The sequence below is a fragment of the Doryrhamphus excisus genome, chromosome 3 (genome assembly GCF_030265055.1).
Source record: "Doryrhamphus excisus isolate RoL2022-K1 chromosome 3, RoL_Dexc_1.0, whole genome shotgun sequence".
Taxonomy (NCBI): domain Eukaryota; kingdom Metazoa; phylum Chordata; class Actinopteri; order Syngnathiformes; family Syngnathidae; genus Doryrhamphus; species Doryrhamphus excisus.
This window is the reverse complement of record NC_080468.1, coordinates 1,658,394-1,685,976: the sequence shown is the minus strand read 5'-3', so window position 1 is coordinate 1,685,976 and position 27,583 is coordinate 1,658,394. Positions and strand designations below refer to the sequence as shown.

The 27,583-nt window shown below is 41.7% G+C and overlaps 2 protein-coding genes and 1 pseudogene across 6 annotated transcripts in view; 2 read left to right on the top strand and 1 right to left on the bottom strand.

Annotated features, from left to right (window-relative positions):
- The first annotated feature begins 768 nt into the window (after positions 1–768).
- LOC131125048 (uncharacterized) lies at positions 769–22,478 on the top strand (annotated as a pseudogene).
- Positions 20,355–27,521, bottom strand: nr2f6a (nuclear receptor subfamily 2, group F, member 6a). Of its 3 annotated transcripts, XM_058066176.1 has the most exons (7): positions 26,831–27,519; positions 26,210–26,645; positions 25,950–26,116; positions 24,334–24,428; positions 23,103–23,437; positions 21,868–22,114; positions 20,355–21,612 (listed from the first exon to the last, which is right to left on the bottom strand). In XM_058066176.1, exons 2-7 carry the CDS (start codon positions 26,216–26,218, stop codon positions 21,338–21,340), a joined length of 1,128 nt encoding a protein of 375 aa, XP_057922159.1. In that variant the 5' UTR covers positions 26,219–26,645; positions 26,831–27,519; the 3' UTR covers positions 20,355–21,337. The 3 variants fall into 3 exon arrangements, with proteins under 3 accessions (XP_057922159.1, XP_057922158.1, XP_057922157.1); XM_058066175.1 differs by having other exon boundaries at positions 23,103–23,434; positions 25,950–26,645; positions 26,831–27,521; XM_058066174.1 differs by having other exon boundaries at positions 25,950–26,645.
- LOC131125045 (anoctamin-8-like) overlaps positions 25,946–27,583 on the top strand; it is a 32,157-nt gene continuing 30,519 nt past the window's right edge. The window contains exon 1 of one of the 3 annotated variants that reach the window (XM_058066173.1): positions 25,946–26,285. Coding sequence is in view for 2 of the 3 variants with exons in the window: in XM_058066172.1 (XP_057922155.1) it covers positions 26,211–26,285 (75 nt within the window). In the remaining variant the exon portion in view is untranslated. The remainder of the gene's footprint in view (positions 26,286–27,583) is intronic. The other 2 variants (XM_058066172.1, XM_058066171.1) reach the window with 2 other exon arrangements.

The window sequence follows — 27,583 nt, the reverse complement described above, 5'->3', positions numbered from 1 at the left end:
CTCCCGTCATTCACTTCAAAGAGCCGACTCGTTCATGAACAATCCAACACAACATTGAAGAAGGAATATATGCAAAAGATGCAGGCAGGCATTCATTCATTCCTTTTCTTGGGTGTTTTTTTGTCCTCAAAAGGGTGAGTTGGAGCCTACCCCACCTGACTTGGAGTGAGAGGTTTGAGAGTCAAACACAGATTGACCACATTTCCACCATGCTGCCCTCTTAATTAATGACATACAACTTTAATAACAGAGCTTTCTCTCTTAGGCTTCATACTAAATTAAAGCTAATAAGCAATATGCAGGTATATATAAAAAAAACTAGATATAATGTAGGCAGGTAGAAACAAAACTGCTGATAAAGTTTGACCTCAGAAAGCAAGAGGGGCTGCTGGCAAACTGCTAGGAAGAAGCTGGACGTCTGCTGCCCTCTAGTGGTCACTTTTGGAACGCCTTATTACAATAAATGTACCATTTTTTTATGTTGATTTCCAAAGTGGTTTTTGGCCGCTAATGGTGCAGACTAGATTTAAATATCCATCTACACAAAATTAAACATATGTTGTGATGAATAGCAAAGCACTAATGTCTCTCTCTCTCTTTCTCTTTCTCTTTCTCTTTCTCTCTTTCTCTCTTTCTCTCTTTCTCCCTCACTCTCTCCCACAGATTAGCCTACTCAGTACCAGTCAGCACAAGGAGTTCAGGTTTAATGTTTAAGCTTACCTCCCCCCCCCCCTCCCCCCCTCCCTCCCTCCTCTTTGGTGTGTATGAGCCAGTAAAAACAGAAGAGGGTGAACCGAGTGGGCCCGGTGCAACACATTAGCCATTTTGCTGCTCCTGTCAGGTCCAAGGCAGAAACAAAACACCATGGCTATGGAGGACATGAAGGAACATGAAGGAACATGAAGGAACATGAAGGAACATGAAGGAACATGAAGAGGGAATAAAGGTAAGGCTGGGCCTCAGCTACTGTCCATTGTCAAGGTGGTATTGTCAAGTATGAGTTCATGATTTAATGCCAGGCCAGTTTGTTGTACAAACCTGGTCTTAAGTCAAAGGTGTCCAATGTTAGTCCACCAACGGCCATTCTGAAAAATGAAAGCAAGCCATGTAGATATACGTAGGAGTTATTTATATTTCCCCAACCTAATTTGAAAAACTTTTTTCTTTCTCATAATATTACAGTTTATGAAATGTCTATTTACTTGAATATTTCAGCTTACAATGGAGTATTAAGGCCCCATAAAAAAGTCATACATTTTCTAGAAATAATGTCATAAAATTCAGAGACATTTCGCTAATTCATGAGAATAAAGTACATGTCCAAAGCCAAAGGTCACGAAAGTACCCCCCTTCCGTCACTGTCTGTACAATGCTTGTTACGACAGAGTATTAAAATAAAATTTAATTTCGAGAATAAAGTCATAAATGTAGAATTTTTTTCCAATATAGCAATATTTTTTCTTACAATATTACAAGTTTACCGTCATAAAATTGCACCTTTTTTCTTAATTAGAATATGACATTGTTTCCTTAATATTTTGACTTTGTTCTCATTAAATTCTGCTTGTTTTTTTTTATTTCTGTTATTTTATTTTTTTATTTCCAGCTGGTATTTTTTTCTCATAATTATGACTTCATTCCCATAACATTTTTACTTTATTTTCGTAGACTTGTAGCAAGTTGTTGGCTTGCATGTATACTGTACATCTCTAGAGCCCAAATATAAGACGACTTGTCTTTTTTAAACTTTTCCCTTGGCATATCAATACCAGCAGGAAAAAAAAACAATACAGATATGATTCCATTTTTATGCCAGGACGTCCTTATATGGAATCATTATCACATCTAGCTTTTTTTTTCCCCAGAATGATTGCTAAACATTCCTTTTTCAGTGAATCACACCATGGAGAAGCCCACTGGAGGTCCAACAGCACCTGTGTGGGTCACTCACACCCCCACAGCAGAAGACGGAGTGAGTGATGGTGACGGCTCAACCAGCACATCCAGTATTCCACCGTATGTGGACAAGGACGGTGATGGTAAAAAAGGCAGTATGAAGGATAAACTGAAATCCCTGATCCCCCATTCATGGGGCAGCCTGGGCCATCACTGGAGGAAGGAGGGGGGCGGTGCTGATGACTCTGAAGCCAGTAGTGATCGGCGGATCCAGATCCTACCCAACGGGACCAGGGTGAGCCCTCCTGTAAGTCCCTTGGTAAGCCACGAGAAATGGGATGAAACCCTGAAGGAAAGTCCCATTGACCAAGTCCTAGTTCAAAGCCCGAATGAAGAGTCTCTGCTCACGAGCATCCACCCAGCAGAGTACTATGCTGAAAAGCTGGAGGTCTACAAGCTGAAGTACTCTTACTTGAAGTCATGGCCAGGCCTTCTCAGACTTCTTGCTGGTCTCGAGCTCCTTTTTGGAGCGATGGTTGTCGCCTGCGTCATCGGCTACATCCAGAAAGACAGTGAATGGTCCAACACCTACGGGTACCATAACGGAGTCTACAACAACGGACCGGGCCTGTCGGGATACAGCTACAGCGGACCTATGACCCCCTTTGTTGTGTCTGTAGCAGGAGTCTCTTGGATCGTGACCCTGGTTCTCCTGGTGATGGGAATGACAATGTACTACCGCACCATCCTCCTGGATGCCCCTTGGTGGCCCGTGACTGAGGCTTTCATCAACATGGCGCTCTTCCTGCTGTACATGGCGGCAGGGATCGTACATGTGAACGACTTAAACCGTGGCGGGCTGTGTTACATGACAGTAGGGATCCACCCAATCTTGGCAAGTCTGTGTCGAGTGGAAGGGGGCCAAATGGCGGGGGCGGCGTTCATCTTCATCAACATGGCAATGTACATGGGAAGTTTCCTTGTCTGTCTGAAGATGTGGCGGCACGAGGCCAAGCGAAGAGAGACGGGCTACATTGAGGGCCATGTCACGGTAAGGAAACAAATGAGTCTACTTTTCCATGAAGTGATTTATTGAAGGTTAGCTTCCCACTGGAGGGTAAAGGAAAAAATCAGCGTGACACAACTCCATTTTGTATCCACATGGTGTGACAAAGCAGGAATTTCCAATAGACGGTTTGTAACAAAACGTCAGTGAGCCAAAGATCAGTATGTTACAGACCACTGTAGAAATCCTCCCCCTGAGGACTCTAAGTGGGTTCGGAATAGAGGATAAGGGAATCTTAAAGAACCAAATTATAGAATGAGAACCAGATTGTTTATTCCTGACAACAATACCTAATACACGTCCGGGCTTATCTGCAGTCCCTGTATGCCTACAAGTAAGCGGGTCTGATGAACAGCACAGCTGCAAAAAGCACCCTTCCTTTCCCTGCCCGGTCTTTTATACACTCAGGGCTGGAGTCCTCAGGCTGGAGTCCTGGACCAATCAGCTTTCGCCACTGCCCTTGCTTGAACCGTAGGGGCATCAAGGTGTCTTTTCCTTTGCAGGGGCATCAGGGCGTCTGGAACATTCTGCTTTTCCTTTGTTGCAAAGCAAGCTGTCATATGGGTACTCCATGTTTCCACCTGAACTGTCAGATGTCACGTTAGTCCTCGTTTTTGTGTGTGGGAGCGTGTATCCTTTATATCCAAAGTATCCTTTGGATTTGGGAGACTATGTGTTTGCTTTGATCTTTAGCTAGCAAAGTTGAGCAAATACCTTCACCACTTTTTGTGTGACTTTTTCCAATTGTGCAAAACTGTACTGCTCAACACTTATAATCATTATGGTAGTAAATGGTGTGGAATTTTGCAATAAATAGAAATAGAAAGCAACAAGAACAAATAATTAAATGCTTGTAATAAAGGTAAATGTAGGTATAAAAACAATTATTTTTCATTGAAAAAAGTGTGCGTTTTTTAGGCTAATTTGAAGCTTACAGAGCCAACTTCATAAGCGTCCGAGTTGCATTGCTGTTGATGACTGAAGTGCAACCGCAATTCATGTCCTGACTTGCAAACTTTAGTTCCACCTGGAAATAAACTCTTGATAACATTTAAGATCAGTTGAAAAATTGGAAGAATTTAAATGTTACATGAGGAGTTTTTCCTCTTTCCGAAAACAGTGATATACATGGAAAGACCTTGAGAAACCGTCAGGTGTGCCGTGAGGAATTATCCAATATCACTTTTTATAATTAACATTTATTAATCATCATTTGCAAATATGATGTCAATAGCCATTATGTCAATAGTATACATGGACCCAAATATTCCAATTCACTTTGGTTTATTTGCTCAAACGGAAAGAATTGAACAGGGATGGAATATTCCTTTAACCAATCCGATTGAGGTATCTTGTACCCGCTCAAACGGAAAGTTGTCAGGGTGCCTTCTTCTTCCTGGTGTTTTTCTTCTTCTGTTGTTTATTGGCGGTTGGCAAGCAGCTTTCGTGTGCATTAGCGCCATCTGTGGAACAGAATCTAAACCCTTCTATACGCCATTCACAAGTGCAGTTTTATTAAAAAAGAAAATATATATCTATATAAAACATGTCCTGAGTTTAATTATAAAATATTAGCAAGATTGAATTTGATCTTTTCCTGTTTAAATTGATCCCGGGTGCGTTCTTTCAGCGCATGCTCAGATATGACGTAACACGCAGATCCAGACGTTCTTCACTTGTAAAAATGGAGGCCAGCAATCGGCACTGGACTAAGCAAAGTTTGTTTTGGATTCAAACTCAATTTCAAGACTGGACAGACGAAAAACTGGCAATACGGAGTTATTCCAACAAGTGAAAGAAAAACTCGGGGAAGCCGGTATCACGTGATGTTGATGTTTACGTTTTACTGGGCATGCCCTATTGACTATTCTGGTTGATTTTCACGGCGCATGTAGACAAGAGATTGGAATATTCCTTTCCATGGATACCATTGTTTCCCGAAAGGTGATTGGGAAAGAGAAAAAGTGGTGATGTAAAAACGTGGCTACTGTGGAGTGTCTGTGGTGTAAAGACTGGCAGAGCAATGGAATATTGGTCCGTGTGGCAACACCTACCTTGTTCCTCCCATAGACTTATTGATGCACGTGTGAGGTCCTGGTGACATTTTGGAACATTTTTGGTTAGTGGTGTGCCACAACATTTTTACAATGTAAAAAAACGTGCCGTGGCTCAAAAAAGGTTTTTTAGTTATATTGATTTTTTTAAACAAGGATTTATAAAAACTGACATTAGCAATTCCACTAATGAAGAGAAAAGACAGAGAACTGATGCCATTTAGTGTCAGTCAGGACAATGTTTTATTTGATAGTGGTGTGTCATTTTGTTTGCACGTGAAGTGCTCATATTGTTGGAAATGACGTGTGTCAGTGCAACAAGTGCGAGTGACGCATGTGAGTGATTTGTTTTGCCATCCTTAGAGTCGAGATGAAGGCCATCGCTCAAACCATCTGGCCCCGCCGAAAGCGAAACACATATCATTCAAGGCTGAAGCAGACAGGAGTGTACGCAAAGGGCACGCCAATCAGCAAGTGCTTCCTTCTGACCTCCAGAAGACTCCTGCCAGCCAGAACAAAGCTGTGGGGCCTGCATGCATCCCCAAAGTTCACATTATTGCAGACTATATCATGTCAGCAAGCATTTTCATTGAACGCATGAATGATCAGCATGAGTCCAAGTTAACTGACATATACGTATGTTCCTACAGGAAGTACCCAGAAATCAGCAGTATGGAAGAAAGGGAGAAATACAGAGCTGTGTTCAATGACCAGTACCAAGAGTACAAAGACCTTTACAAAGACATCAGCGCCACACTCAACAAGTTCAGTGAGCTGGATGCTGTCATGGCTCAACTCATCACACATGGAAAAAGCCAAGAGGTGGGTTGGATGGATATCATGGCTCAAAATAATCATGTTGCATTCATTTTTGGCTTATTTTCTCAACAGTGAGTGGACAGTGTAGAATCCATATCAGTTAGTTGATTATGTCTCATATGTTCCTTAATGGTCGGCACGGTGGTCTGGTGGTTAGCACACAGACCTCACAGCTAGGAGACCAGGGTTCAATTCCACCCTCGGCCATCTCTGTGTGGAGTTTGCATGTTCTCCCCGTGCATGGTGGTGATGGTCCAAATGGTCCAAACTTTTCCCCCGACAGCCAATACTGAAAAATCAAAGCACGCATTCTCATTGGTTCACTTAAAATGTCGTGGCAAAGACAAATAATGCAGTGTGAGCCTTTTTTTTCAGGACCGAGTCAGGATCCAAAACATTGTGAAGCAGTATGAGCAGAAAAAGAGCGTAAGTCGTGATGTCACCTCTCAAATGAAATATTGTGTAAATATTGTCCATGTCCATTGAGGCTTTGTAAATTCTCATTTGCATCGCATGACCAACTGATCAGGCAAGACGGCAAGCGGCGAGGACGAGAACTGCAGGAAGGAGTGATGTTGTGTTTGTGTATTTCTGTTACAGGACCCTGCTTTTCTGGAGAAGAAACAACGTTGTGACTACTTGAAAGCCAAACTGAGCCACATAAAAGACAGAATACGCGCTTTTGACCAGATCCCACTGAACAAATTGCATCATTGACATCATTTTGTGTGTTTTCTTCTTGGTCATTCTATCAGAATGGAAGACAAAATCAGGCCCGACTACGCTTGTACAGTTTTTATACAGTGAACATACATATGACAATGTGATGAGTGCCTTTAAAATGTTTCATTTGTACAAAATGACATGTCAAATGTGTAAGAGAATGTACAGTATGTACGAGGTATTTCAATTTAACAGTGAAATAAACATTCTGATTGAACCTTTAGACTTATACATATATTTTATCTTACAAAGATATTTTGCTTAAGGTTGAGTGATACAGTAAGTCTGCCAAGGCTATAATGACAAGTATTACAGACAATGAAATCCTCAGAATGAAAATATTTTTAAAAATCAAGTAACTTATGTGTGAGCACTTGCTAGTACAATATTACAGTATGTACAGTGTTCTCCTATGGTATCGATATTTACGTCAATCCGCTCATTTTACGGCTATGTTTATCAACCCATCTTGCTTTTACTTTATTTATACACGTGCATTAACGTGCCTACGTGGCTCATAATTATATTATGTTAATTACATTTGAGCTGCGTGAAAAAATTCCAGTCAATTCGATGGTGACAAAATGTGGTGCATTGGTTTGAAAAATAATTACAAAGGCAGCATTTTTTTAATTGCAACACTATAGTTGTGTTCCATTTCCTTACCTGAGCTAGCTTGGAATAAGTTTCCTAGTTTCAAGTAGGTGGGGAGTTGAGTTGATTGTGTGTCCACTCTACCCGGACAGACAAACTAGTCGAGGGTCAACGCTGTGTCAAGAACTTCCCTGGCTTCTTTTGTGTGCTGTTTCTTTTTTTGGGGAAGACAGACATCGAAAATGGATACATGAACGAGCATAAAATGGCTTAAAAAGGACACTGCGTGTTCGGAAAGGAGACCAGCCGAACGAAAGGGTACGGGTCCAAAGTTGAAACCACACGTTAGCTGCTTGGTAAGTTGCTTTTTTGCATTGTATTCTGGTTTAAATGGTGAGTTACCGTAGTTTAAAGATGGTAAATGTCATTTAATGTAGTTTATATACTGTGATCTGAAAGTCCCCCAGAACATGATTGTTTTCAGAATTGTAGTTACAGTTTTTGTACCGAATTTTATGAAATTGAGCATTCTTTGCAGTAGTGGGATTGAAACGAAAGCTATTAGAAATTATTAAAGCTTATTAAATCATGAAATGGATTGTCAATTTCAAATCCTGACTTGCTTCGAAGTACAACATGTAGCACAAACCTGTGCAAATGCTCTGGCAGGTGAAGGTGTACATGTACACAGATGGGGTAACATACATTAGATCAGGGGTCTCAAACACGCGGCCCGCGGGCCAAATGTGGCCCGCAGGACAGTCAGATGAGGCCCCGCCTTGATATGAAAGTTTAATGTTAGTGCGGCCCGCGCAAGTTTGATATGGATGCTGTATGGTATCATGTACCCAGAAAAAATGATTACGTTTGATTCATGTTCATGTTAAAGGTTAAATAACTGTTAATAGTTATCCTCCCTATCCGTGTGGAAGTGGTAAGTTTTTGGCTATTTAAGTTGAAAGGAAATAACTTGAAGGTTACCGTTTAGGTGGCTAGCTCTCTAGTTTGCGAGTTAGCATGTGTCTCAAGACCCTGCAGTTGCGCAATATGTTGTAAATAAAAAGAGTATAAATGTGACTATAGTCGTGTTTTGTCATGTCTACAGGGCTCTAATAATGCTTTGTTCATTTTAATCTGAAAAAAATCATTTGTCTACCCACCAACTATATGTGCTTTCTTAACTTTTTATTATTTGCCGTTTTTTTATTATTATTATATTTATTTATTTATTGCGGATTTGTTTATTTATTTTTCATCTTATTTTCTGTAGAAAAATAAAAAGTAAGATATTTGAGAACTGTGGAATGTTTTATTAGATCTTTTCTTGTAGAAAATTGGAACCAAATTTTTTTTTTTTTTTAATAAATGCGTTTTTTTGTTTTTTTTTGGAAAACCTGATGCGGCCCAGTCTCACCCAGACCCTAGCTCCAGTGGCCCCCAGGTAAATTGAGTTTGAGACTCCTGCATTAGATGCTGCAATGGAAGAAATGCGGTTTTCCTGCAGTAGACATCACGCGTGGCCGCCCTTGCCTCTCAACTGACTGCAGTCGTATGAATTATTAAAGCCTGTTGGTTTGAGTTGCGCAGGAGTGATGAATTGTGGGGTCAGCGATACCTGAGAGTAGGTTCAGGCACGGGTTGAGGTCAGTGAATACAACATGGAAACATTGGAACGTGTAACGTGTGTGCCACAGACAACTGTTTTCATATTGTGTGTACAGCAGGGGTCTCAAACTCGCGGCCCCCCGCCTTGATACCAAAGTTTAATGTTGAAATGACAGCTTAATTAAGCAATTAACATGATTCTGCCCCGCCCATACAGTTACCCTACCCTGTTACCCCGCCCTGTTTTGCTTTGGATTAGCAATGAAGCTAAAGGCTTATGACGCTGGGTACAAATAAATGCAGGAAATGATTTGGAATAAAAGGGAAAATCCACGTCAAGATAAAGCATCTCATCAAACATGTTGTTAAAGTTACCACGCTGCTCCCAGATGGAACTGAGTACCATGCTAACTTGCTAATTGGGTACAATTATTAAGTTTCATTCATGTTCATGTTAAAGGTTAAATAACTGTTAATACTGTACATTTGAATCTGAAAAAAAATATTTCTCTACCAACTGTATGTGGTTTCTTACGTTTTTCTTATTTGCTGTTTTATTATTATTTTACTTATTTATTACTGATTGATTTATTGTCTTTATTCCTAATTTGTTTATTTATTTTTTATTTTGTGTATAGAAAAATAAAAATGAAGATATTTGAGAACACTGGAATGTTTTATCAGATATTTTGGTGTGGAAAACCGGAACCAAAGTACTGAAAAAGTGTAGGGTATAGCAGAAGCAAAAGCATTGAAGATAGTTTTTTTTTATTGATTTTTTTTCCAGTTTTTGATAAATGCATTTATTTTTTTCTTAAACCTGATGCGGCCCGGCTTCACCCAGAACCAGAATTGAGTTTGAGACCCCTGGCGTACAGTATATATGAATAGACAATTGTTTGCATTATGTGTATGTATGAATGGACAGACAGATGTTTTTAGTGTGGCGGTACTTGAACAGATTATTATATTATAAAGACAGATATTTGTTGGAAAAACATCATCTTTTGTGTGTCCTTCCACCAGGTGAAATACTACCAATGGTGGGACTAAACCATGTATGAACCTCGCCATTACAACACTAGCTCACCCTACAGCACCACCTCCCACAGCGTCCATTCCCCCCAGGGCCAATATGTCCCCTACACCTCCAAACCACCAGCAGACTCCCACGACATGGAGGACGGGCCTCAACATTTCTACAGATGGTTTTCACCGCCTGGTTTTGTCAAAACCTTCCAAGGAGCGACGGTGCTCATGTGTTTTCTTATCTTCGCCTGCGTGGCATCGACCTTAGTGTGGGACATGAACGGCATCGGGTACGGTGTTGGCGCCCCAGGGAGTGTTCCGGGCGCAGGGCAGGGGTACTACGGCGGCAGCTACGGCTACGGCAGCTCCTACATGACCCCGCAGTCTGCTAAGGCTGCGATGATCTCCATGGCGGCCATCAACTTCCTGATCTCGCTGGGGTTCTTAGTGGCAAGTTTTTCACGGTCCAGAGCCGTGAGAGGATGCAGCTTTTACCTCACTATGTTCATCTGTGACATCATCTTGGCTATCCTTCAGGTGAACAAATATGCATCTTATTTTGGAACGTCAGTGGACATTCTTGTCGCTATATTGCCTCACTAAATGTGGGCTCTTGGTTTAAATCCAGGGCATCATCGACATCATCTTTGTCATTGGGGTGAACCCAATGTCTCAGAGTTCCCAGAGCATGCTGTACAACCCCATGCTCATGATGTGCCAGAACATTCCGGACAGGCCGAGCCTCAGTGGTGGCGTGGGAGCTGGTTTTCCGGGTGGTTTCCCCATGTACAACCAATACTTGTACCACTACTGCTACATGGACCCAGAGGAGGTTGGTAGGATAATCCAATTCTAACCTGCGTTCATCGTACAGTTATGGAGACGTGCATAGTGATGGGCCAGGAACGACCAAAGCTTGCCATCGGGAAGGGAAGAGGTCCTGTGGTTTACGTTTGTTTACGTTGTCTGTGTCTGTGTCTGTGTATGTGTATGTGTATGTGTATGTGTATGTGTATGTGTATGTGTATGTGTATGTGTGAATATGAATGTATAGGCTGTTGGCAGAAGGCATGCATGTAAACCGGGTGTGTAAAGTGCCCATTTGTAGTAATTTTACAAGGATAAGGTCAAAATATTGAGAGAAAAAATTGCAATCTACTGACAAAAAGTCATAATTTTACCAGAATAATGTAATATTATGAGAAAACGATGAGTCATTTTTGTAGCTTAAAGTTAAAATATTAAAGAAAGACAATATTTTTTTTAATTTGAAATATTATGGAAAAACAAACAATGAATAAAGATGTCATTTTCAGAACATTAAGCTGTGGAAAAAGTTACAGTGTTATGAGAATGAATTTAAAATTGGAAAATAAAAGTTGAAATGGGAAAATATAATAAATTAAATAAAATAAATTAATAAAATTAATCAAATAATTTTGTGAGAATAATAAAAAGAATATTTACATAAAAATGTAAATATTTTTTACCTAAAAGTCGCAGTATATTTTAATTTATTTTGTAGCATATAGTTAAAATATTAAAGAAAAAGTACATCATTTTTTCAAAATGAGAAATATGAGAAACAAGCCAAACAAAAAGTTAGAATTTTTGGAAAATTAGTTTGGGGGAAAAGGTCTGAATATTATAGGAGTAAAGTGAAAATATTATGGGAATAATGTCATAATATGACGAGAAGAAAAAGTACAATATCTATATCACAAAGCTCAGATGCAGTTCTAAAAGTTTAACTTGTGATGTTTGATTGTTGCTCCAGTTTGTGTCCATTTTGTGTCTGCATGTCGTGTACGTACGTATGAATTAAGGTCTCAATATGAATCTTTGTAAATACTGTCTATTCTCAGGCGGTTGCATTAGCCCTAGGTCTGATGGTGGTTTTGGCCCTGTCGTTTGCCGCTTACTACTCCTACAAGACGCGCAGCAAAATCTGGCGCCATGGCAACGAGAACATCTACTGGGACGAGCCCCGCGGAAGGCAGTCAGAAGGGCGGAATGTACAAGACTGGGTGAGAAAGGCTTGTTTTTTTTACCCCATTCATTCATTTTCCACTGCTTATCCACGCCATGCGGGTGTGTTCAAAACCAAAGAAAAGGTTGAAGTCATCACACTACAAATGGCCGTACACATGTTTCATACATTCATACAAGCTGCTGTTGACTCAGTGATAGTAAAGTCTTTATCTTTGGCGCACCCAAGTTTCACTCTGATGGATCATTAACTGGGGATTGTCACAAACTGTCGGATCTCTTTTGACAAGAAACAAGCCATGAGAGTTGTGTTAACTCGAGCCATTAGCACAGTAAGGTTGTGTTGGTGCACTTGTGTTTGTTTTTGCAACGATGTAGATTATGCATTGTGCAAGTTCTCATAGCTATCACAAATCCAAATCTGACATTGACTTCAATTGTTACACAGTAACGTTTTGCAGATATTCCTGCTTCTGCAGAACCTTTTACTACTACATCGTTTGTACTTCCAAGCAGGGGCCTCACGTAGCATTCATCGGTGTAGCAGGACTGTATTTCCTCCAGTGTGGCTCATTCCGAGCAGAGAAGCAACACAATTAGTTTATTCACAAATATGCTGGCCTACATTCTCCCTGTGATTCAGAGGCGCTTTCATTGGAATGGAAGGCCCTTGTACCGCAGTGAGGATGCTTTGCCTTGCAGTGAGGCATATTTAATGTATGAGCCATGTATAATGTATAGGAATTGGTCGAGTTGCCACCGTGCCACTGTGCTGCTGTGCGAATCCCCACAAGCGGTGGCGGTAAATGATTCAGTCTGAGCGGCATTGCACTGCTGCTTAAAAGTTATCTCCTTGCAGAATACGACACAAGTGCAAATTTTGATCAAATGGTGCATGAAGATTTTGTAATATTTAAATGAAATGAAAATGTGATAACAGCTTCATATTTCCAAGCAGAAAATTGGCTATATTTACATTGAGCAAGGATCAATTAAGTCATTTGCTACCAAAGACATATTTATGATTTTTTTTTCAACCCGACCGTTCACTCGCTCCCAAAGACGTAATTTCATGACTTTATGGTTTTGTTTAGAGGCACAAAGAGATGATGATGATGATTCAAATCAACAATAGAAGAGATCATGTTTGATGCAGTTTTAAGATGAAAAAACATTTATTATGTTCATCTGTTCATTATATCGGAGCTCAGCATGCGTCTTTCCCATTGAAATCCATGCTCACCACAACCAGGAAGTAAAAAGGCATCTCGCCGTGTAGCGCATAGGAGGTTACACGTTGACAGGAAATGTTAACGCATCCACGCGCACACAGTTCAGTTGCAAATGTGAAAATTGTGAATAGTTCAGAGTGGGTGAATAAATTAAAACGGACCGTTTTGGCAGGTAGCACAAATGCAGCTGGAATAGGTGCAGATTCTGGAAGATCTAGAAAGGTTTCTGTGCAGGTTATTGTGTGTAGCTGCTCTATAGGAGACCACAACTCAATACATTTATTCATTCATTCATTTTCTACCTCTTTTTCCTCACAAGGGTCGTGGGGGTGCTGGAGCCTATCCCAGCTGTCTTGGGGCGAGAGGCGGGGTACACCCTGGACTGGTGGCCAGCCAATCACAGGGCACATATAGACAAACAACCATTCACACTCACATTCATACCTATGGACAATTTGGAGTGGCTAATTAACCTAGCATGTTTTTGGAATGTGGGAGGAAACCGGAGTACCCGGAGAAAACCCACGCATGCACGGGGAATTGAACCCAGTTCCCCTAGCTGTGAGGTCTGCGCGCTAACCACTCGACCGCCGTGCCGCCCACCTCCAAATTAGTCCTGAAATAAGTGTGTACAAAGTGAATAAAACTAGAGCTACATTTTGGCGCGTCTGTATATAAATGTACAAGTCGGCAACTATCGCGTTGATGCCGGATGATCTCTTAGCCATACTAGCTAGCTTGTGCGGTAAATAAAACCAGGCTTTTTTGTGTTGTTTATGTTGTTATAGTTAGATATTTGAGCTGGTACAAAAGCAAACAAATGTGTCAAAGTGAAAGTTATGCTTGAAATTCTTACCTTTTCTAGTCGGGAACTGGTATTTGCCTGAAACTTACCAATGTTCTACTGCTGATTACTAAAGAAAGGAAAAAGTAAAAAAATTTTTCTGATGAAAAATAGGAGTCTAATCTTTCTTTTGGTAGGTTCCATGTTTATGTAGCCATAGAACACAATATTCTCTGTGCCTTTAAAGATCAGTCCAAATCCTCTAAAGGGGTTGTCTTTTGAAATATGGATGTGTCTCGTACAATAAATGTCAATATCAGACTTACAGCATTAACTCAGTTGCTGGATGATCTTCTGTCCCATGTGGGTTCATCAGGTCTTTGTCACCAGATGCTTTTTTCCACACATCCTCTAAGCCAAATATAGGTCAGCCTGGAAGCCATGAATGATGTATTTCATCATGTGATGACCACAGACATAGTACTGCTTTCTTTTGCTTCTGGTGCATAGAGGATGATGACGCATTTAGATGTTCTAGTTATGTCACCTTTTTTGGTAACCTTTTCCAAATATGCTTGAATTAGATTTGGTATACTCCTGTGCAATGTCTGCCATGTGCAGACTCATCCAAGTGGTGCTCAGGAAGCAATGATGAAATCATGTTTACTATTGGTGTGCAAATAGCATCTCGCTAGAGCCTCTTGTCTTGTCAGGTGAACCACGTTGGAGAGGGACGCAGCACCCAGCAGGCACCAACTGTTGTTCTATCAGAGAAAGCTGAATCCTACCTCCATGGGGAAAACAGTCTAGCGTCTTACAGCCGGGATACGGTCCCTGTCCGCAGTGCAGGAAATCTGATGGGCAACATGTGAGTAGACCCATAGATACATAGACTTATACAGATATTTGCACTTGGGCGTTCACTCCCCCTTTATGGCGTTATCCAGAACAATCCAGCAGAGGGTGCTGTCTCACAAGTCAATGTAGTCAATATTTTCCAGCAGGAAGATAACGTTGACAAGACGTGATGTTGTGTAACTGCACGTTTTGTAAGTAAGAAACTTTTTATACAGTATGCCTATAATTGTATCTTAATGTGTACAACCAAATTTAAAATACATTAAAAACCAAAATGACTTGCCCATGGGGAATCCTTAAGGTGAGAACTACTTGCCCCAACTTGCCCCATGTAAAATGAAAAGACTGCCATAATGATATCATTTAATTTTTTGTGGCATCACATGAGAATCTCAAATAAAGATGAAATGATCATTTCTTGTGGTTGTTTTCCTACATAGATCATGATTAAATAGATCAAATAGTATAGATGTATGTTAACATGGCATGCCATACTACCTTACACATGGTAGTCGTAGTAAGCAGTGATATTTTATTTTATTATTATATAAGTTGTGCACCACAATGAAACATTATTGAATAGACACATTTGTGTACTAGTAAAGTGTTTTTAATCCAGAAAAAAAGCTCAATGGTCAAACAATAATTTGTGAAGCAAAGGTGATAAAAATCCACAGAGAAATGGAAGCGCTAGATTTTGTAGCTTGTGCAAAATCAGCACTTGGTATTGGATCTAATGGGTGGTGTTTCATTGTGACCACTTCAAATTGTCACAGCAATGTGATTCACTCACCTGTGCCATCATTTGATTTGCTAACCGCTAATAAAATACTTGTTTAGGAGGCACTGCTTCATCACTTTTTGCTCTTTTCCTTCACAAGTTGTTGAAGAATTAGACCATGTTGGCAGGGACGCCATGATAGATGTTTTCCTAGTCAAACCATCGCTGGTTGGTTGATCGCCAACAAGAACGGGTGTGGGTAAAACGCAGACTGCGGACCGCGGTCTAAATAAAGGATTCTGATTGGTCCATTTCAAGATTTGCAAGGATTGGTTTGCAAATTACCATCGGAATTACGAAGTCCGTGTTTTACCAACACCCAACAAGAACCGTTTTTAAAAAAACTCTTGGCAGTACGGCATGCTAAAGTACACTTGCCCCACGGGAATATCACTGATTGGATTTACTTGCCCCAATTTTGTTTTAACTTGCCCCGGGCCATCGGTACATCGTTATTGTCCAGCCCTGAATACGCTTAATAAGTGTGACAAGCATATTATAAGGTTTAGGCATTATTAGGGCTTTATATCAGCCGTATAGATTTACAAATGGCTGTTACTGTATATCTAACATATTCTAACAACTTCTATTCTTGTGACATCTGCTTTACTTCAGAACTGCTACTAATCATTTAAATACTGTGTCGATGTCAACGTCAATGAGGAAATGGTAGCCAATCACGAGGTATCAGTAAACTCACGACAAGCTTGTTAACCAATTGGAAATCAAAGGTGGTCATGACTCAGTTCCACTCATGATAAATAGAATATAAATATATACATGGAACTTGTACACAAACCGTCTGTATTGTATCTTTTCTGCTTTCATGCCGACAGCAGGAAGCACCAAGAGGCTGAGCATCGCTACCAGAAGAGCAGGCCTGCACTTTGCAGCAGTTCCTCAGATGATGCTGACAGCCGCGGGAAACATCCTCCTCTTCTTGCTCCTCTTGCTCGGAGGAGCAACAGAGAGCATAGACGTGCTGCACAAGAGATGGTGGAGTCCCAATACGAAACAGGCTACACTAGCGGAGGAGACGCTACTAATGAGCTGGACCAAGACCTCTACAAGTGGGTTCTTGAGCATGTTGTTACACAGAAAATGGAGTCATTTTACCTTTTTTAAAATAGCGAAAAACAACATTTTCTGGCACGCTGCCTTGAAAAAGTGGCTAGTGTTGCTGCTGTTACCATGGTGACTCCGCATCACCGACCATAGGGGTCTGTAAAATCCAGCTTGGACATGTCTCGTTGATGCTAATGGTTTTTTGTGGTTAGCACATCTGCCTCGCTGCCTCTGCATACTCCCATGTGTGTCTTGTTTTCCTGCAGTCAAAAAACATGCATGTATTTATACATTTTTATAAACACAAAGACTTATAGTATATACGTATGTCTTTTACATGTTTTTTTTGCACCAGAGGCAAACTGCACACTAATGGATGTGACTTTTAGAGCCGTTTAAGTCATAAAAAGGGCTACAAAGAAGTTAATTTGGTAAGAGCTCAACTTTGATCATGTGCATGTAAAAACACACTGGACACCAAGGAGGGAGGGGAAGCATATGGAGGAATTGCAGAAGGTCACGCTTTGTCATTGAAATTTGAACACATGCACACCCCAGTTAGTTACACATGTGAACATTGTAAATATTTCATCATGTTTTTTAGTCGGTGGCTGGTATTTTCCTGAAATTACCTACAGTATGTTCTACTGCTGATTACTAGATTACTATTTTTCTGATGAAAAACAGGAGTCTTTCTTTTGGTAGGTTCCATGTTTGTTTAGCTATAGAACACAATATTGTGTGTACCTTTAAAAAAAAAAAAAAAAAAAAAATCTTTGTCTTTTGAAAAATGGCTGTGATTAAATGAATTAATTGGACATCGGTGCGAATGCCACTGTACTGCATCCATGCAGTTACATGAAATACAATATATGAAATAAGTTTCAAAGTACACTAACAGCTGCAAGCAAGAAAAATAGTCATTAAAAGTTTGTAAAAAAAAGATGTGTTTGATGAATATTTAATGTATTTAACCACAAGCCAATCTAAGAGGGAGGCTTGTTTGTGTTCATGTTCATGTTTTTTTAATTCTGCCAACATTTAGTATCTTTTCTGTATCTGTATCTGTTCAGGTGCTACCCAGAGATCATCTCCGACCAACAGCGCCGACAGTACAAGCAAGAGTTTGACTCCTGCAGGGCTCGCTATAAGAGTCTGTGTGAAGAAATGGACCACATTAGTGACCAGATTCATAAGCTGAGCCGAGAACTGGACTTGTTGGATGAGGGTTCCATGAAATACCAGGTACATAGGAGAGAATGATTGGTGCACGGAGCCATTTCATGTACATGTCATTCTGGTTCCTCTGCAGAACTGCATGAAGACACAAGGAATTCCCATCCTGTATCTCATGTTTAAATATTTGTCAGCCATCCATCCATTTTCTATACCAATACATACCATGCGAATTTATGAACAGGCCTTTTTTGGGAAAAAAATGACATAATGGTCATGAAGCCAGTGTTATTTCTTAAATGAACCTCTATTTTCATTGTCAGGGTGTAGCTGATGAGTACAACAGACTGAAAGCGCTGAAAAGGGTAAGTATGTGCACGGGATATGGAAGTACACTGTAGATGAGTCACACATTGAAATGATATTTTGACATTGGACTATGGTTTGTGTGTTGGAGGCTACAGCCAATAAGGACATAGTACAGTCTGGTGAAAGCAGAGGAACATTATATTTAGCATTATAATTTCACTTGGTTAAATGTATGTCTTGACAGGTTTGTGGTGTAACTTTTGAGCCAAAAATAAACAAACCATCAATAAACTTGAGGTTTAAGGTTTATTTATATGTATTTTTTAGGCGCCAGATTATCAAGCCAAGAAAAGGGAGAGCAAAGAACTCCGGCAAAAACTTTTCCACATCAAACGGCTGGTAAAGACGTTTGACCGAGGTCTTTGTTAGAACGTCAGTGGTCATTTGGAAGAAAGGGACAAAGAATGGATCTCAGTGGGACACTATGGTGAGTTTCTTTCAATAAAATACACCATAAATCTCAAGTTGTGTTATACACAACACGGTATAGCTGCATTCTTCTCTTGGCCAGTGGATTTTGTAGCCTCCTCCCCTGACCACGCCTACTCTGTTGCAATTGGTCGGAGGTAGAGGTTACGTACTATTGGTTATCAAACTTTGACGTAGTCGTCCTTCACTACAGTTGGAATATTGCACTTTTTTAAATAAATAAATGACTGCTGTTTCATGGTTGAGGGCCCCTTAATAGTAATAAAATATTGAAATACAAGTTACATGTAATATTCTAGCCACTAGGCGTCAGTAATGACATTACATCGCATGGCCGCCGTGGCAAAGGCGTTCTCCTCCCATTCCTTTTGGACGTGCTAAGCTTTAGCTTTTTATTTAGCCTTTCTTCCCCACTCAGTTTGAAATCCTTTCTTGAGTTTAGAATATATAAATTGGAGGCTAACTAGTAAACTCGCTGTGGCTTACTCTTGTGTCATTAGTCTTACGTTAATTTATTCTATATATTAACGTAGATTCATTCAACATGAAAACATACCATGAAAGGGTTTGAATGGCTTAGACTGCTAACATGCTAACATTAGCACTTCAGCATGAGCAGCACACTGAGAATAATAGTGCCAAGTGTCTGTATAAGTGCCTAAATGTTAGTATAATTGTTAGCATGCTAACATGCTAATCAATCATGCAATCAATGCTAACACTGTAACGTTACCTTGCTAACAGCTAGCATAAGTGTCTACCCATGAAAATGGCTAAAAATGCTACTATGCTAATGTTAACATGCTAACACCTAGCATGATAGTGCTAAGTGTTCATGACGTGTTAATCAAAATGGCTAAAAATTATACTATGCTAATATTACATGCTAGAAATGCTAATATTAGCATAGTAACACCTGGCATGATATATATATATATAGATGTGTCTAGCCATGAAAATGGCAAAAAAAAAATGCTAGTATGCTCACGTTATGCTAACATCAGCTAGTATGCTACCTCCGTGTGGTGGAGGTAACAAAATTTAAACAAAGTTGTCATTTTGGGAAAATTAGGTTATGTAAAAAGCTATAGCGTTACAAAAGTAAAGTCAAAATATTATGGGCAAGTATGTACAGTTATAATATGAGAAACAAAACAAATGTCACTTTTGGAATATTAGGTTGTGGAAATAGTCATATTATAATAATATGAAAAGAAACATTTTAAAATGGGTAAAAAGACATTGATACTTTTTCACCTACGTATATCACAAAGATAAGATTTTTTTTGCATCTCCATGTGTTGCTTTCCAAAATATCAGTGGCCCTTGCATCCTTTGGGTGGAAAAAGTTGAGACACTCCTGAATTAGATGCTTTGTGATGCATGTGTTTATTTGGCATTTGTGGTACAGCTGTAATTACAACACATTATTGTTCAACACGTTTGAAAAAAAACATACATAACAAAAGACACACTTGTCATCTTTTGATTCTTTTAATCATCTTGTCATACACAAACAAACCAAAATGTAAGAAGACAAAAAGGACTGTATATCTAAACTTAACAAATGACTAAAAGAAGCACATCAAGCACACGTTTCGGGCCCTCTGGTCAATTCAAGCAAGAAGGAAACTATTGGGATTGGTGTCAGGGATTCTATAATTGAACCAAAAATGCAACTAGTAGCGTGAGTGAGGTAAGTTCTGGTGGTGAATCAGGGGCCCTCTTTGTTCCACCATATGTGGCATTTTGGTATTAAACAACGTCCTTGTGCAGTTTATCAGCCAATGAAATGTCACCGCATATTATTCACAACAGAACAGCATCCTTAGCCATAATGTGGGGGTCTTTAGTGGGAGGTATTTTCATGGAAACACATACGGAATTAACAGAGAAAGCAACACTTTTAATATTCAAAGGAATCATTAGTTACATGAACGGGATGAAACAACGTAGAAAAGATCCAAAACGGAATCTAACCATGCAAATGAAAATCAACATTGTCCGATATATATATGTATATGTATATATACACATACACACACGTCAACACAAGTCAAAGGGATCATTGCTCAATGTAAACTCTTTAGTGTTTGTTATAAACTGTCATCCCAGTGACGCTCAGTCGTCAAATGTTTATATTGATCATTTTCAACCAGAGCCCGATCCCAACTTTGTGGATGTGCATTAAAAGAAGCGACAAAGGTGGAGTCTCAAATGTATACCCAATAACAAGGCAGTTGTCAAAAAGAAGGCGGTTTCTGGTGAGCAACATTTACAGAGGTTTTTCTTTCAATGTTTTGAAATATCAGATTAAAGCATTCTCATGTCTAGTGAGGTATTAGTCTGTTCTCTTCTAATTATTGGCAAGTACAGTGACCATGAGCCTTGTGCATGACTTCATTGACCATCTGATGTTCAAGTCAGTCCTCTTCTTCATTTTGTGCATCAATCTGAGGATGAACTTTGGTGACATTTTCCTTGGTTTTTACTTGAAATCATTTTTCAAAGTTGTCTTTCTCCCACAAGAAAACCCTGCAGAGCAGCGTGCGCTCAGTCCATCGGTACCACGCATATCCATGACAGAGCGTTGTCATGCTCTCGCAAGTCAATCACGGGACGCTCAGTCCTCCAAATACGGCGCCGAGTTGGCAGCGCAGCGCAGCGGGCTGGCAATGAGTATGTTTCTCCTCAGGAGGCCCGTGTGGAATCAGAGGACTTGTTCATGGGAGCAGGACAGTACATACGATAGCCGGCTGGCGCCTCAGTTGGAGAACCACACATATGGACAGCAATGAGTCAGGAGGTTTCCTGTGGGTCCTAGTCGTCACGAATCCCAGATGGAAAACCTCATCCATGAGGGAGGTTCTACTGGCCCGGCACGTAGGGCCAGCTGATGGAGCTTCCGGAAAGCTGCATGTCTCGGATCAGCGTCTCGATGGGGGTCTTCCCCACAAGGCGCATGAAGAAGAGCTGGGAGATGAGGCTGGCGGGCACGGCACGCAGAGCGGGCAGACGCAAGAGGAGGCGGCCGAAGCGCTGAGGCTGACTCGGGTACTGCATCCTCTCGTACTCTGTCAGAGCCACCTGAGCCTTCTCCTGCAGGGACTCCACGTGGACTGGATCAGTCAGACCACAGGCATCTAGGCAGGAGAGACGGGGAGTGAGTTGCTTTACGGCGTGGCCAGCTTACATAAAGAGTCGTGATGAGCGGACATGAAGAGAACATGTTTAATCAGCGTTGGGAGGAAGGCAACTCAAGTCATTCACTGTTGCATCCAGTAATGTACTGCAGTGTTAAGTACGATGTTGGCCAGTAGGGGGCAGGAGTGCTGGTAAAAGACTCCTGCAGTACATTTTATACCAAGACAACACAGAAGATGACAGAACTGGGTCACCTGGTGAGAACAGTGCGATGGCCTTGAGACAGCTGTACTCTGCAGAGTCCACCTGAAGCCGGGTCAGCTTGTCCACCTGGTCCTGGAACACCCTCACTTGGTCCATGAAAGATACCACACGCTCTGCCGACATGGGCGAGGAGTGGAAGCCCGCCGCCGCCAGCAAGGGCGCCATGTGGAGCGGCAAGGCCGACTGGGCCGCGTTGAGGATAAACAGTTCGCTCCAGCTCAACCTCAGCAGCGCCACCTGGGGGGCACAGAGCAGTTGCGTACAGGACAGTGTAATACATGGGGTCTCAAACACGCGGCCCGCGGGCCACATGTGGCCTGCAGGACACTAGTTTGAGGCCCCTGCCTTGATATGAAAGTTTAAAGTTTTGATTTGGATGCTGTATGGTATCATGTACCCAGAAAAAATGATTACGTTTGATTCATGTTCATGTTAAAGGTTAAATAACTGTTAATAGTTATCCTCCCTATCCGTGTGGAAGTGGTAAGTTTTTGGCTATTTAAGTTGAAAGGAAATAACTTGAAGGCTACCGTTTAGGTCGCTAGCTCTCTAGTTTGCGAGTTAGCATGTGTCTCAAGACCCTGCAGTTGCGCAATATGTTGTAAATAAAAAGAGTATAAATGTGACTATAGTCGTGTTTTGTCATGTCTACAGGGCTCTAATAATGCTTTGTTCATTTTAATATGAAAAAAATCATTTGTCTACCCACCAACTATATGTGCTTTCTTAACTTTTTATTATTATTATTATATTTATTTATTACCGATTGATTGCTTTTCTTTATTCTTGATTTGTTTATTTATTTTTCATCTTATTTTGTGTAGAAAAATAAAAAGTAAGATATTTGAGAACAGTGGAATGTTTTATCAGAGCTTTTATTGTAGAAAATCGGAACCAAAGCAAAGTTTATTCATTTTTCTGTTTTTAATAAATGCGTTTTTTGGGGTTTTTCTTTTTTTTGACAACCTGATGCGGCCCAGTCTCGCCCAGACCCTAGCTCCAGTGGCCCCCCAAGTAAATTGAGTTTGAGACCCCTGGTGTAATTATATCTGCAGCCAGAAAAGGTAAATTGATTGAAGCAGTTGAGACAAAACCCAGTGCACTTCCTGGCTGCTGTTGAGGAGGCTGAGCTCCATCCACACAGCCCGGCATTTAAACAGGAGATAAGAACATTCTGCCATCTTGTTCACAGTATAAATTCATTCATTGTTATTTTTCTACCCACCTGATCGGATACAGGCAGCTCAGGGAAATAAGGGATGTTCCGTGCCCACTCCACCGTGCTGAAGAGCAGCCGTGCAGCCAACTCGCAAATGTTATCAATGCCCATGGCGTTATCAGGACCCGCCTGCTGGTTGTACTGGTGCCCGTAGCGGCTGTTGGGGTACGGCTCGGCTCTGAGCAGCTGGGAGATGAGCTCCGACACAGGCTGGCCCCCGCCGCCCCCGTTGTTGTTGTTGTTGTTGTAGAATTCTCCGCCTCCCAAGCCGCTGGCACCACCTAGAGGCGTAAGGGTCGGGCTGAGGCTAGGCTGGGGTGGGATGCGACCGCGTTGAACTGCTGTAGTTTGGTTGGGGGACCAAGGGGGAAGGAGAACATAGAGGAGGAGAGTTTGTGGATATAAAATAAAAGTAAACAGAGTGGAGAAAGATGATGATGAAGGGCAAAGGGGGGTGAAGGAGGGGATTTGTAAAAGAAAGGGGGGGGGGGGGGGGTTAAAATCGGGTTCAGCCAGCGGTGTATGTCAGATTATGAGACGACATCCTTGACCCGATTAGCCAGCTTTTCTTCCTGATTAAAAAGGGATGCGAATTTGACCTCCTTCTCATCACTACTTGATACATGTTATCAAGACACTCGTACAATTCTACTATATGTTTCATAAAAACATAACAAAAGCTACTGGAATGCTGCTCTGTGGCTGACCCTGACCTCTGACCTCACTGTAGACAGTGCTCCGGCAAAGATCATTTGTCCACAGGGAGCAATAAAGCGCCTCATTAACGTGCTTTACGTTCTTTGTGAAGTAAACAGCACAGACATGGCAAATACCGTCCACAATATCTACACATGACAAGCATCAATGCACATTTCAACGAGAATATTTCTACCCGCTACATATTTATCAGCATCCCATCGATCGTCAGCTCAGCTGAACCACATAAAGTAAATTCCCATATTGGATTCTGCCTAAAGCGTTTGTGCAGCTTCAACCAGAGGCTTAATGCTAAAGGACTCGGGTGTCTTAGCAAAGCGTTTGTCTCCGTCACCGTGACATCGGCCAGATTAAGCCAGCTAGTACGTGGCATTGAGCTGACACACAGTTAGCTGAGCCACCGTAGGACCGAGACAGCGACGTGTGCCGTCCCCTACAAGAGACGCGACATTATAAAAACTTTAGACAGGAAATGACAAATGTAGACGGCCGCCCACATACATTATGGATAAATAGATACCTTCTTTGCGCATGCCGACACGGAAACACTTCTTGAGGCGACAGTATTGGCATTGGTTGCGGTGGTGCTGGTCAATCTGACACTCCCTGTTAGACCTGGAAACACACAAATATAGGAGAAAAATAGCTGGTGTTTATTGCTAGGCACACTATGGCAGTTTTTAAAAAATCTATGAATAAATCACGCTGTTTTGTGGTTGAATATAGCCAACTAGTAAAAAGATCTTTTTTTGCTTAAATCAACCATTTTCAAGCCTGTAAATAGCGAAATGACCTAAAATACAATTACAAGACATTACGAAGACGCAGTCAAAATGTGATATGTGGTATTCTACCCTGGTCACTAGGTGTCAGTCATGTTACTGTAATCTTATTATGTCTACTATAGCGGTAATGCAATTGTAAAGATGACTCCGGGGGTGTGACTTCATGTCTGGAGGCTTTTAATAATGTTAAAAAACTTATTTAGAAGGTCATAAACATGTTTTAAACTCTGTTTTTAAATTCACCAACAAGATGGAACCATTTTCAGGCAACAGAAGAGACACATTTTCTGATTCTAGTTCTTTCTTTGGGCGGCACGGTGGTCTAGTGGTTAGCGCGCAGACCTCACAGCTAGGAGACCAGGGTTCAATGTGGAGTTTGCATGTTCTCCACGTGCATGCGTGGGTTTTCTCCGGGTACTCCGGTTTCCTCCCACATTCCAAAAAAAAAAAAAATTGGCCACTCCGAATTGAGTGTGAATGGTTGTTTGTCTATATGTGCCCAGTGATTGGCTGGCCACCAGTCCAGGGTGTACCCCGCCTCTCGCCCCAAGACAGCTGGCATAGGCTCCAGCACCCCCGCGACCCTCGTGAGGAAAAGCGGTAGAAAATGAATGAAAGAATGAATAGTTCTTTCTTTGTTCCTCTGTGACTGTTTAGGTTGTAAAATTAAACAAGACATTTGACACCCGACCCGCTTGTTTGGCTTATCAACAGGTACTTCCTCCTTTTCCCACAAGACCACACAATGTCGCCCATCGACAAAATATATGACAGCACAGACTTTCATGACAGTGTGTTATAGGACAAACTACAGCTACTAATTGCAGTCATATAGTAGTACGAAGAACACACGGATGCTGATACAGGTAAGTGACACATCACAGCATATTATAGCAAACACCAAAATGCTCCATCTTATTGATGTGTTGTGATTCTGCAGCTAAACCATGACGTCATGTTTTCTGTCCATGAGGTCACCTTCAGAACTGAGACATGTGGTTCAAACTAGCTGCATCTTTTAAATCAATCTAGAAAGGTGATGATATTGTATTATTTTCATTATCAACCCATTATATGATATACAAACAATGCAACCATATCGTTTACTACTCAGGTAAAATGTATTATTGTAAGTATTGAATGAACAACATAGCTTAGCATATCTTGACCTACACTACACAGGCGGATAGCTAGTTAGACCGGTAGTCGATATTCACCATTAGTTCATTTACAATTTACAACAAACCGTTTAGTGTTAACGAGTATGACACGTTGTTTTGCTCATGTGAAAGAACTACAAATATGCCCAACAATGACAGACGCCAAACACTTCCCGGCATGCCCCTCTCACCTGCACGTGTAGCTGAGGTTCCGGCGGACGCTCCGCTTAAAGAAGCTTTTACATCCTTCGCAGGTGAACACGCCGTAATGTTTCCCACTGGACTTGTCCCCGCACACCACGCAGTCCAACACGCAGGCCTTGTCGTCCTCTCCTGCCTCCATGTCGCTCCCGCCCGCCTGGGGAGAGCCGTCGTCATCCTCCCTCTTCAGGTAGCTCTTGTCCCCCAGCCCGTTGGTGCCGCCATTGGGATCGCCCCAGCCCCCACTCACCATGGCCATCGCTTGGTTACCGAACCGCCGAGGAAGAGCACGCCACGGGCAGCCGAGATTTGTGCTCGCCGTCAAGGTAACATGGATATCAGCAACCCGGCATCGTGGAAGCTCTCGTGCGATTTTTGACGCATAGGAAGCTTTAAAAAGCCACGAAAAATGTACACAAGCTTAGCTAGCAGATGGTAATGAGGAAAATAGCACAGCGGAGGGAGTTTGGCAGGAAAAAACAAGAGCAGTCTCCTCCCACTTGCTCTATGACCTGGAAACAGTCGAAGCCGTGCGACTTGTAAGCTTTGCGCTGCCTCCGAGTGTATAAAATAGGTCTTTATATGTGTCTTTTCCGCTTGTCAGACCCGCTGGTTGGTCCTGGTCCTTGTTATTGAATCCAGATCGAGACCAGCTAAGGTTCCTCTCGCCGAAAACAATGGAGAGACTGTGGAGATAGGAAAGCGCCTGTGAATGACATGATGTGAAAAATGGACACACACACTGGAGCTAATGGCTGAAATAGGGCTTGGGGTGCCTGGGGATGCTTTGGTCGCCGCTCTTGAAGTAGTCTTACAATGAATTCCCTCTTCCCCATGCTATTACTCTCCATAGAAACGATGCCATTCTTACCTCCGAGTGATCGTAGCTTTAAACCCTCGTCCTTCCGTCCATGTGAAGAGCAAGCACGGCTTTCCTACTCTGCTGTAATCCTTTAAGCGGCACCATAGTGACTCCCACAAGTGAACCTATTCCACGTCGCGACTTGACGTCAATATCACTTTCTCGTGTAGTTGTGGTCTTCCTTCGCTCCAAAAAGACTGTCAGAGTTGACCTCTAAAAAGCACACAAGGTGGTGTGTGTGTGTGTGTGTGAGTGTGTGTGTGTGTGTGTGGTCAACACAAGGAAGTGCTGTCTTCGCTGTGAGACGCAGCTGACGATCGCATCCGTGCTGCTTCTTTCCCAGAATCCTCAGCGGCTCTCGCTCTCCAGGCTTCTCCCTTTGCGAGCCTTTTGTCGGTGCTTGGCCACCAAGAAGTAATGGTGTGCGGCCTAACTGCTGCTTTTCATCCCGCGTGTGTGTGGCGAGTGTAGCCTTCCCTGTGGCAAGAAGCGGTGGGGGTTGACACGGAGGCTTGCTCTGACTTTGTCGTTGTCGGCTGTCCAAACATCCAATTAGCATTCAGGAGCTGCAAACAAGTTAGATTTCACCCCTCGTTTTCCTTTTTTTATCCTCGCTTCTCTGCCGGTCTCGCTTTGTGTGACTGTTTTCGCCTAACCTATTTGTGTGTTAGAGAGAGAGAGAGAGAGAGAGAGAGAGAGAGGAGAGATAAAGCAAAGCAAGCCAGAGAGAGAAAGGAGGGAGGGAGGGAGTTGGAGTGTGTG